The 12,303-nt window shown below is 39.8% G+C and overlaps 1 protein-coding gene across 1 annotated transcript; it reads left to right on the top strand.

The window, feature by feature from the left end:
* Window positions 1-2,785: 2,785 nt before the first annotated feature.
* Window positions 2,786-11,423, top strand: LOC113830124 (uncharacterized). The gene is made up of 10 exons (XM_070145208.1): window positions 2,786-2,955; window positions 5,979-6,188; window positions 6,309-6,438; window positions 7,056-7,209; window positions 7,918-9,214; window positions 9,436-9,596; window positions 10,088-10,189; window positions 10,392-10,508; window positions 10,645-10,883; window positions 10,977-11,423. The coding sequence occupies exons 1-10, from the start codon at window positions 2,895-2,897 to the stop codon at window positions 11,083-11,085; spliced, it is 2,580 nt and encodes an 859-aa protein (XP_070001309.1). The 5' UTR covers window positions 2,786-2,894; the 3' UTR covers window positions 11,086-11,423.
* The last annotated feature ends 880 nt before the right edge of the window (window positions 11,424-12,303 follow it).

Here is a 12,303-nt window from a genome sequence, read left to right as displayed (position 1 = left end):
ACAATAATCAGGTCACTTCTTCTGGTTTAGACTCTTCAGATACAATGATATCCACTCGTACTGATTCTCTCTCTTTGGAGATGGAACAGTTGTCTTTGTTAGTTTTCTGCAAAACTAAAACTTCTGAATCCTCTGTTGCTGGGTGGCTGTACAGTGCACTAGAGTTTGGAGCACCACTAATCCATCGATTCAGGACTTTTTTTATCATTATTATTCTAAGAATTTACTTTGTCCTGGAATGCCGTGAGTCGTCCTTCATTTGTGCTTGACTCTTTTTTTTAACGAGCCTGTGTGCATTTTTAATTCTTTCTTTTTAGTTCTTAAATGACGACAGTGCTTCTCAGTCCAATTAATTTTTCTTAATTTCGTTGTTAACTCACCCATAGGGGTCGGTACTTCTGTTGATTACACAGATCAGGGACCTCAGGTTGACCGATCATTTCTTGATCTGGCTACACTTGCCTTCGTATTTGTGATTGTGTTATGGCTCTGTTTACACTTGAAAGGAAGCGGTTCATATATATATATATATATATATATATATATATATATATATATATATATATATATATATATATATATATATACATATATATGAAACGTATCCATGACAAATGTAGAAAAGGTATGAATGAGACTGGATATCTTCACAATACAAGAGATGTATTTGACCGGTTTCGATTACGTCTTCATCAGAAATACATACATAAGAGATAAGGTTAAGGATAAGTCCGATATGCGAAGCTGAGCCTCGCCCGGGCTATGGGGGAGCCCGGCCTGTGCCGACAAATGTCGACTCGATCAACGTGTGTCAGCGAGTGCTGACGCGACAGAGCTTAGTCCTTACCCACCGCGGTGCCCAGCCACAGCAGTAACCTCCGAGCGACAATTGCAACTTCTCGCGCCTGGGCGGGGCGCGAACCGTCGACCCCTCGGATGAGAAGCCGACACGTTACCACTGTACTAACCTGGAGCCTTACATAAGAGAAAATACATAGCATATATATACTACATAGGAGCTGGTAGATCACCTGACAACTGTGACCTCGCACTCGTTATGCGCATAATTGCAGCTGCGACCTTGGACACTTTAAACCTGCCTGATGCGGTGTTCATATTCTTTTCTGTCGCGATGTATGCAGCTTCCATGACCTTCCTTTTATGTTTACTCAATCCTTCATGGATTACTTCGGCTTCCTTCCAGTTCGGTAGATGTCCAGCTTCATCTACATGAACTACCATGGCATTGGAAGTCCTGTGGTGAAGGACGTTGGCTCGATGTTCGATGATCCTGGTGTTGAAGCCTCGTCCCGTTTCACCAAAATAGGCCTTATCGCAACCGTTGCAGGGTATGCGATATACTGCAATGTTGGGGTTGCTTTTCAACCGCTTCTTGTCTCGTATCATATCGTGTATCTTTTCCCCGGATGTGCTGGCGATTTTCACTGTTTTCCAAAGTATTTGCTGATCGCCTGGGAAACGTTACATGGAGGCAGTATGAGGAAGTCAGAGGATGTCATTGGGGTTGATCTTGCAAGTATGTTCACCGCCTTCTTCCTGAGGTTTAGCAGGAGACCTTTTGGGTACTTATGTTGCATAAAAGAATTAATTACATATGTAACCTCAGTCTCAAGAAACTCAGGGCTGCAGATCCTCAGTGCCCGGAGAAAGAAGCCAATTTCAACCCCAGATTTTGTTTTGCTGCTGTGGGCGGAGTAATAATGGATATAATCGTCTTTATTCGTAGGCTTTCTTTATACAGAGAAACGTAGGCCGTCGTCATCCCGATGAATCAGAGTGTCCAGGAAAGGTAACTTCTGATCCACTTCCTCCTCCACGAGTGCGAGGTCACAGTCGTCAGGTGATCTACCAGCTCCTATGTAGTATATATATGCTATGTATTTTCTCTTATGTATGTAAACACTTGCAGAATTGTGTACACACACAATTTCTGAGACAGGGACCACCCACCACAGCCGCCGGGCTGGTAAAAAGGGTGTGCAACATGCTTTCACCATGGCAGCTGGATCGCTTGCTTGCAATCCAGCCACCACGATAAGCATGCAGTTCAAAGAAAACATCTGAGTTAACTAGAAATAGTTAACACAGGCCGGGCCACTTCAGAGAAAAGGCCCGGGCGAAGCATGACTTCGCAAATCTAACTGAACTGAACTCTTATGTATGTATTTCTGATGAAGACGTAATCGAAACCGGTCAAATACATCTCTTGTATCGTGAATATATCCAGTCTCATTCATGGCTTTTCTACATATATATATATATATATATATATATATATATATATATATATATATATATATATATACATGTACATGTATGAATGTATATAGATAGATAGATATAGACACATATTTACTTATTTATATAATATATATAAATAAATGTGCATATATGTATGTGTATATATAGAGAGAGATATTCTATATATATACATATAAATATACACACATACACACGCGCATACTTTCTTAGGTCTTTGAGCGAAAATGCAGTTTCATCCTACTTATATTGTGTACTCGTGTTGCTGACAAAAAGAAAAAGCATAATGATAATAACACAATGTCAACTTAGTTATTATAGATGTTATGAGGTGCCGCCGCCATAACACGTCCAAGATATTGCTCTCGTAATAAGTGAATAAGAGAGCGAGCGAAACACTCCACAACTGCAGGTATTACACCCAAATCACAGTTCACAAAATCCCCTGACAGTGTTTTCCTTCCATCCTGTCTCTCATTACCTCACCGTCACCATGGACGACGTGGTAACATTTCACCCGCCTCCATTAATGATTCACGAAGAGCGAATTCCGGCTGCAGGACAGGGCGCTGCCAGGCCGCGAGCGAAGGAGAGAGGGTCAGTGTGGCGCCGAAATGTACGGCGTCTGCACTCTCGCGCTGGCGCTCCTCGCCGCCTCCGCCCTGGCCATCGGCGGTAAGTGCACGCGCTCCGTCACACGAACAGGAGAGCACATGTATTGCTCATAATGAAGGAATATGATATTACGAAACAATATTATTCTATGATACATAAATCAGACTTTCCAAGGTTGTTATTATTATAATCATTATTATTATCATCATTATAAATACAGTATAATATATATGATATATATATGTATACATATACATACATACACACACACACACATACATACATATATATATATATATATATATATATATATATATATATATATATATATATATATATATATATATATATGTATGTATATACATATACATATACATATACATACATACATACATATATATATATATATATATATATATATATATATATATATATATATATATATATCACAAGATCACAAGGTTAATGAATGACCGCTGTCATAAGAACGAGTCATAAGAGCAACGCTCTCTTGTCATTTCAAAGATATAGGTAAACAGATCGTACAAATAAAGTATTAATGTGGTGATAACTTCCGGGAATAGATATTACGGGATAAAAGTAAACCCACTTGAATTTACGGCTACATTCATAACATCCTATGCTGCCATTTAACTGATTTAATCCTTTAACGAAGACCGCGATTATACCTTATTGCTTGACTCAATCGTTTCTCCGGCATTTTTGCTTCACTATGATAAAAGTTTGCTTTCCGGAAATAGGATTCCGTAGTACTGGTAGGTACTAAAAATCTCTATGAACCCAACAGGCCAATCAAATCGCATAAAACTTGGCACACAGGATACCCCTCAAAGCACAAAACTACGAAACTGTGTCAATTGTTTTCACTTTCTCTTCATAGGAGACCCAAACGCCCGCCATTATTATGAGATCAAAAGGTTTTCCAGCCATAGCATGTACCTCAATTAATTTCGAAGATAATAGTCGCAGATGCATACCGCTGAAAACGCGTAATTGAATTGATTACCGTAATTAAACGTTGGTGTTAAGCCAAGCGTAAAACGTTAAAGTAAAACAAATCCAGCTAGCTAATTACGCTTGATCATTTTAATTTCAAACTCTCTAGAAAACTAATACAGGTATCATTAGTCATTTCTTATTGCATTATTTGGCTTAATTTCATCTTTTGAGAATTTACATCTAGTAGATAGAGTTCGCATGGGAAAACGAAATAAAATACGAATTTTAAAACTATTATTGTATCGAAGGCAGTGTACAGGGAATTTATTAACAGCTACCGAAATGAAAAAGGTAAATTATATGAATTAAAAGGATCACTCATATAAACGAAATAAAAAGTGGTGATTTTTCAGAATAGCGGCTCATTATTAATGGCGACGATTTTGATATCGTTGGAGTCCTCTCACTCCTTAGAATCCAAATATATAGAAATTATTGCGCAGAAACCCCCTAACCCGCCACATTCTTGGCCCCGATAGCAGGGGAGGGCATGGAGAGTACGAGACATCGCGAGGTAAACGAACACTTATATAATACTTATAATGTATGTAATATATCACTGTATTATTCACTGTAGGAGGGTGCCGCCCCCTCCCCCGCCCAGAAAAACAAAGATTCCTTCACTCCAGGATAGAGCGCGCGGCCCACATGCGAACACGGCAATATATAACCTAACCTGTTTGTCACATGTTAGTATGCTACTTGTATGGGTACGTGCCTAATTGTGATTGTCTAAAGCTATATCCTGCCGTACATACGTGGTGGATTTTTTGTGCTCGAGGGTACAACCTACCGACATGTTGATGCTGTTCATTCGCAGCCTTCGGGTACGACGTCGGGGCATCGCCAGTGAGCAATTCTGGCCTGTATTATCTCGAATTAATGCCCTGTATGCGGATACAGTACAGGGTACACCGTGCATGATTTGTAATTTGTTGCACACCAATGGTTAATTTCTATTAATTTAATTTCCGTGATTTCCTTTACTTTTGATTCTACTCATATCGATATTGTCATTATTGTTACTGACATTATTATGTTATCAAAACACTAATAGCAGTAAGAAATATTGATAATAAAAAAATCTTTCCAAAAGTCAAGGAAAAGGGTAAAGGCGAAACAGGTATGAGTAGTAACAGACAACTAGCAGTACTTGTGGAACCATCTATAAGTAAGTGTAACCACACATAATAAACTAAAATTAACGTGGACATGGCATGCACTCGATGTCATGTCATCTAAGCATTTACGATAATTCCTGGTTTTCAGCTTTTAGTTCCCACGGCTTTAGAAATACTGTAACACTTTGCCCATGTTAGACTATTTCAAATGTCATCAGTATCGTTCATCCATGTTAGAAAGCAAAGATACATATATTATATTTGTTATCATCCCATATTTCTTTTAATTGCTTCATGCATTATTATGATGGCGCTCTTGATTTCTAGTTTTATATAAAGAAAATAAAAAGAAGGAAATTCCAGCATTCACGAAAATTTAAGTATAGCAAGTTATTCTACCGGCAATTAGTTTAAAAGCCTTCAAGATCACTTTCAACTTCAAGTTACACTGAATTTTGCAAAATCAAAATCATGCGCTTTCAAGAAGGAAGTCATCAGAGGTTGCAGAATGTCATAATCATTTTAAAACAGCAGCTAAGTATCGGATCATTTAATCATTTAATCTCATAATCTTATATACTGCTTTAGTACAATAGACAAAGAAATTGTTGACTTAAGGAGCGTTTTAGTTTTGCATTGTAAACAAACTATTACTAATCTATAGGCACTTAAGTTTCTTGTTACTAATTAATATTCGTGTGGTGATTTTTGTCGCCAGTTATCAAGATCTAAGCAGGATTGCGAATCTGGTACAGGATCATTGGTCTTGAGCATGTTTCCCTTTGAGTTTCCTCCTCCAGGCTCAGTCCCCTTCTTTTCTCTGAGGAAAAGTCTTGTTCCCGATACTCTGTTTGTGTATATCATTGAATAGTCTCTCATGACGTATTACATCATAACTTTGTTAACCATATTAAATTACTGATTTCTGTGTGTTTCTCTTAGATGATGAGTCCATAATGTATGGAATCCAAACCGACGTCCTTAAACCCGGCACGACTGAGGAGTACGTGCGTTACGCCTTCCCTCTCAACAACACAACTCTGCTCAGCTCTTTTACCGTCTGCATCCGCACGAAGATTATCCAGTACAGGGAAGTCGTGCCAATTTTTTCGTACGCGTTCTCAGACAGGGCCGACAATGCATTAATGATGTGTGAGTTCTATTATGAGAGTTATTAATAGCAATTTGCATATGACAGTATCATCACCATTATATTTTTTCGATTCTCATGAATAGTGTTTTTCTTTATTTTTCTTTTTTTCCTCTCTCCAGTCCAGTCACGAGCACAGCTGGATTATTATATAAATGATCAGAAAGTGTCGTCTGGGCTGAATCTGAGGCTCGATGACAGACTCTTTGTGTGGCATCTATACTGCATGGTTATCACTCACCCAGCCTACTGGTGAGTGTGAAAGTACACGTTTTGTCAATTAATTATCTATTAGTTGTATGTTTCTGTTAAATCTGTTAGAGGTTTCCCAAGAATATTATCTTAGTGTTTTATTAATGCCCTTTGTGGAGGATATAATCAAACAACATTTCGCATTCTTGTTGTTTGGGTTTTGAATAGAAAGTACAGTATCTGAAAAAAAGGTGTTGAATCCATAAGTTACGTAAGTCAAGTTAAATCACTTTTACTAGAAGACAATCGAGAATTTACGGCTTGTTTGTTTAATATTCTTTCCTGCCACAGTGAATGCCGGGGGAGATCTTTTCAGGTCTTATATCATGTACTCTCGAGGCCCTCAGTCAAAACTACTGCACCTAATGGAAAATCAACAGCTTCATGTCAGTCAGTCTCCCGCGACATTAAGGGAAAGGAAGAAAATGCGGTTGGGAATAAAAAAGGAGAGATAAATAAAGAAACAGAGAGGAGGGTTAAGAGAAAAAAAAACAGGAGGGGGAGTGAGTTAAGAGAAGGGGAGAGAACAAAAGAACGCGATGGCAAGAACGGCAGAGGGACAGACAGACAGAGAAAAGAGGAAAGAACAGAAATTCCAAAGATTCCTCGTCCAACAGGATCTACGTCGACGGCAAGCTGCTGAAGGAGGACCGCCTCACGACGCCCAGCACGGACATCCCCCTCAACGGGACGCTCTACATCGGCCAAGAGCAAGACCGCTACGACGGCGGGACTGACCCCGACCAGACCCTCAGTGGCTTCGCGGCTCAGGTCAGTTGCCGAAGGAGGGGGAGTGGGGGAGGGGGGGACGAGAGGGGATATCCAGCCCTAAGTGTATCAGTGATTTATGGACACCATGAGTCTCTGTGATCATTAGTTTTTGTTATTTTTGATAAATATAATGCAAATATTGTGTGAAAATCATAATGGTAAGAATTTCCTTTATTTGCTTTTATTTATTTTTGTCATTAGTATTATGATTGGCATTATTGGGCAACAGTATTGATTATTACAATTCATTGTTGTTTGTTTACTGTTCTGGCTTATCGTTATCATTATCATTATCATTAATTCCATCATCGCCGTTACTGTCATTATAGGACAACTCTTGTCATATAATGATATCATTTCCATAACCATGTCATCATCATAATTAACCTTATTGTCAGTACTTTGACACTCATCTTTATATAGTTTTGATTGCAACTAACCTTAATGAATAATATCACAATCGTCAGCGTTACCTTTGAGATCCTAATAGATATTGTAACTGTTATTATGGCAACTGTATCGACTATTAATTATTAGTAATAATGTTGTGTTTAGCAGTATAACTTTTATCATCATTATCGTTGAGGAAGATCTTTCTTTTTCTTTCTCTCTTTTTTACCAAAATTCTCTTTCAGCAATACAGCGTTCATTCACAACAAAATTGCAACATTCTGCTATGAAATACACTAAATGTCTCTCTCTTCGCAGTTTAACTTCTGGGACTACGTATTGGAAGAAAGAACCATAAAGAATCTTGCCGGATGCCTTGAGAACTTGAGGGGAAACGTGCTGTCATCAGATTTTGCCACGTTTGATCAGCCCGGAGTGACAAGCGAAATCGTCCCCTTGCAATCACTCTGCACTGAGGAGCCAATGTTTGTGGTGTTCCCCCTCAGACGGCAGGTGACGGGAGCGCGTATCTTTTGCGGCATCCTTGACGGCATGTTTTTCGTTCCTGAAGACGAGAAAACCAACAACCGGTTGCACGAGGAATCCAACATGTTTACGGAAGTTTGCGATTTCAAAAGCTACAGGCGACTGCTTCTGGCTGGTACCGACGAGGAGCAGGAAGGCGTCTGGGTTAACTTTAACACTGGCAAACGGCTTGAGTTTACTTCATGGTTTGATGGTGAACCTAACAATGGAAAGAACGATAACTGCGTCGTTTTACGAAACGACCTGCCTCAATGGGGCGATATCAACTGTGAATACAGCAACTGCTTTTCATGTGGCATGTCAAGTAAAAACTACTTCTTTATACGAGGGCTGTGTAAGCCTGATGAACATCGAATTCGTTTCATAATGGATGGGTATGTGAACGATCGGCCTTACTTCAGGGGTTACTACGGCATGGCCATCTTTAATGTTGGCGAAGGAACATGGGTTTTCAAGGACACAATGGCCAACTTAACACTGGCCACCATGACCATGGAGCAGCCAGAAGAGTATCCGCTCGGACGAACCGTGTGGGACGTTCTGGAGCCTTTCTGTGACTTCGCTGTGGGAGACAAGTTAAGACTGGGTTTGTCACCGTGCACCATCGAAGAGTTCATGTGTTCTGACGGCTCGTGCGTTCCCAGGAACGTCCGTTGTAACCTGAGGGAGGACTGCGTCGACGGAAGTGACGAGAACGACTGTGGAATCGTCCTGTTCAGCGGCAGGTACGCCAGTCACCGGCCTCCCCCCGGGAGGACCTACCGGGAGGTGTTGTACATCCAGCCCCACGTCCACATCGTCAGGTTCTCCAAGATCGACGACATCAACCTCGCCTTCTACATGGAGTTCGAAGTCCACCTGACTTGGACTGACCGGAACCTGAAGTTTAAGAACATTAAGGAGGAGGAAGACAAAAACAAGTTGTCGACGGAAGAGGTTGATTCCATTTGGACGCCAGAAATTGAGTTTCTGAATGTGAACGACGGTCTGTTGAAGAAGCTGAAGTCAAATGTGTACGCACGTCAGACGGGCGAAGCAGAACCCCCGGATTTCAATGACGCCATGATGGGTGAGCGATCAAGTGCATGGAATAAGCCACGGATGAAATATAAATGCAATGTCATGCGGTTTGTATAATCTAGGTACAGCGATTTCGCCATTAAGATATTTCAATACTTTTCTTTGATAAAATATATACGAAAGTGGATGTATGAATGTGTTTGTCTCTTTCCTATGGCTATATATGTGTGTGTGTGTAATGTATGTAGATGTTTTTATATTTGCCAACAGAGACGGTCTACCTCCCCAACAACGTCGCCCTCGTAAGCAAGACGTTCTACTCGGCCAGCTTCTCCTGCAACTTCTACCTGTTCAGCTACCCCTTCGACACGCAGATGTGCTCGGTCCTCATCGAACTCGACTCTGCAGACACTTCAGTTGTCAATTTCATTGTAGGTTTTTGGTATATTTCGTATAAAGAATAATTAACATATTAAATTTGAAAAATACATGCAAAACAGTAAGCAATTTACTCTAAAAACACTGACATTTTTTATTTTTATTATTTTTTTTACTGAAGCATCATACACACACACACACACACACACACACACACACACACACACACACACACACATATATATATATATATATATATATATATATATATATATATATATATATGTGTGTGTGTGTGTGTGTGTGTGTGTGTGTGTGTATGTGTGTGTGTGTGTGTGTATAAATATATATATATATATATATATATATATATATATATATATATATATATATATATATATATATATATATATATATATATATATATATATATATATATATATATATATATATATATAATTGCATTCATATATGCATGTAAATATACACATGATATTATGCTAAGCATTATACGGAAATTGAATGGCACCATATGTTCTTGCAGAACGAGAGTGTTATTTACACCGGTCTCATGACGCTCCCGAAGTATGACATACAGAAGATCACCTCTAATCTCAGCGTGAATTCCGACTACGCCGTTTTGGAGGTGTGTTGATGAAAGAGAGAGGAGGGCAAGAAGGAGGAAAGGAGAAGTATTTGGGGAGGGAGACGTAAGAATAGAAAAGAGAAAAATGGGGAGAGGGTCAATTTAGTAAGGATATATTTTGTACATATTTGTCTGTGCATGAATATCACAAAACTTATTGCGACGCCTTTTACGTTACTTCAACTGCTTGTCATAATGCCAGGTAGAATTCACGCTGGAGAGGCGCTGGAGTCTGCTTGTGTTGACGATCTTCATCCCCACGATCCTCCTGCTGGGCATCGGCTACGTCACCCTCTTCATTCGCCTTGCGGAATTCGAGGTAAGCTGAGGAGTGATGCTAAGCCTCTGCAATATCTGGTTTCCAGTCTGTACTAAACGGAATATAGAAGATGTATACTGAATGCAATAGTTATTCCATTAGCTCCATTCAAATGTTTTCGCGTTGCCTCCTTCAGGTACGAGCAGTCATGACGCTGACAACACTGCTGGTGCTGTACACCCTCTTCAACCAGGTGTCCAGCGACCTCCCCGACACCGCTTACATCAAGATGATCGACACCTGGTTCTTCTTCTGTATCTTCCTCATCTTCGCTGTGAATGTCCTACATGTTTTGGTGGAACACCTCCCAGCAACCGAGAACAACATTATCAAAATTTCTCCAAATTCCGACAACGTCCGGGTTTCAAAACTGAGGTATGCAATATCCTTCATCTGCCATAGTTCTCATTACAACACCATCCTTTGGGTATCGTGACGGCACTCATCGAGACGTATATTACTCTTCAGGAAGGTAACTGGCCCTTGGACTATGAGGACAATGAGGGTCATCGCCTTCCCAATCGTCGTGTTCGTCTTCAACTTGGTATTCTGGCTGACCATCCTTGCTGTGGGCTAACGCGGGGAAGCGAAAGCCAGCGCATGCGCGAAGGCTCACCGGAACCTCAGTTTGGCTTGAGGTGGACCACGACTCAAGGAGATGTTTTGATGGCGATGAAAATGATGTCGGTAGTAAAGACTTTCAAAACTGCTTTTACACATCTGTATATGCTTCTGTATATGCACACACATACACACATATATGTGTGTATATGTATATATATAAATATGTATATGTATCTACATGTACATATATGTATGTATACACACGCATAAACAAACTAACAAACAAGCACAAACATACGCAATACACACAGAAGCACACGCAAATACTCATACAGGCACACACACACACACACACACACGAACACATACACAAGTCCACGTACATCCACTCATACACACACGCGCTTGCGCTTGCGCGCATTGCACGTTTATGGAATGACCTATTACTTTAGTTTCTTTCTGTATGCAATATTCTAATACAAATGAATGAATAAGTCTTTGTATTATTCACATGTCATTTAATTATGAATCCATAATTTTGCCTTTCCCTAACGTAACCCATCACATCCAGATGAAATTGCTTAAGTTTGAAACTACCTAATTCTTGGATATATATTTTCGCCAGTGTCTGTCTACCTGCCGATCTATTTCTCTTCCTGTCGGTCTCTCTCTCTCTCTCTCTCTCTCTCTCTCTCTCTCTCTCTCTCTCTCTCTCTCTCTCTCTCTCTCTCTCTCTCTCTCTCTCTCTCTCTCTCTCTCTCTTACTAATTCTCTATCTATTTATCCGTATGCGCATGTAAATAATGCATTCATACACATATCAATCCCCCTCCTTTACTAGACGGTTATTTCAGCTAAATGATATACAGTGAACCCTCGCTATAACGCGGTTCACCTTTCGCGTTCTCGCTGCTTCACGGATTTGCATTGTGCATTGTGTTCTGCATTCTGATTGGCTAAACAGCCTCTCCGCTTCTTCTCTACCTGTGTGACAATAACGTTACGGTTTAATATGTACATGTACGCAACACAGCTTGCCAAATTTAAGGTTAAGCCTTCATTTCGTATTGATGATTAAAATTATTATTTTACAGTACAGTAGTTATTTGTAAAAAACGCTTATACAGTACTTTTATTTGTTAAACAAATGCTTGGGCCTGTAAAAAGGTTTTGTTCTTTGGTTTCAATGTATTGCAGAGTATTTCATTGTATAATAATTGTAAAAAAAAAT

The sequence above is a fragment of the Penaeus vannamei genome, chromosome 33 (genome assembly GCF_042767895.1).
Source record: "Penaeus vannamei isolate JL-2024 chromosome 33, ASM4276789v1, whole genome shotgun sequence".
NCBI lineage: Eukaryota > Metazoa > Arthropoda > Malacostraca > Decapoda > Penaeidae > Penaeus > Penaeus vannamei.
This window is presented reverse-complemented; position numbering and strand designations above follow the sequence as displayed.

Bases quoted from the DNA above. Each gene is read 5' to 3' on its own strand.
- LOC113830124 (XM_070145208.1), top strand. From the start codon at position 2,895: ATGTACGGCGTCTGCACTCTCGCGCTGGCGCTCCTCGCCGCCTCCGCC. The intron at 2,956-5,978 runs GTAAGTGCACGC...TGTTTCTCTTAG, and splicing joins CTCCGCCCTGGCCATCGGCG to ATGATGAGTCCATAATGTAT. The intron at 10,190-10,391 runs GTGTGTTGATGA...TCATAATGCCAG, and splicing joins CCGACTACGCCGTTTTGGAG to GTAGAATTCACGCTGGAGAG.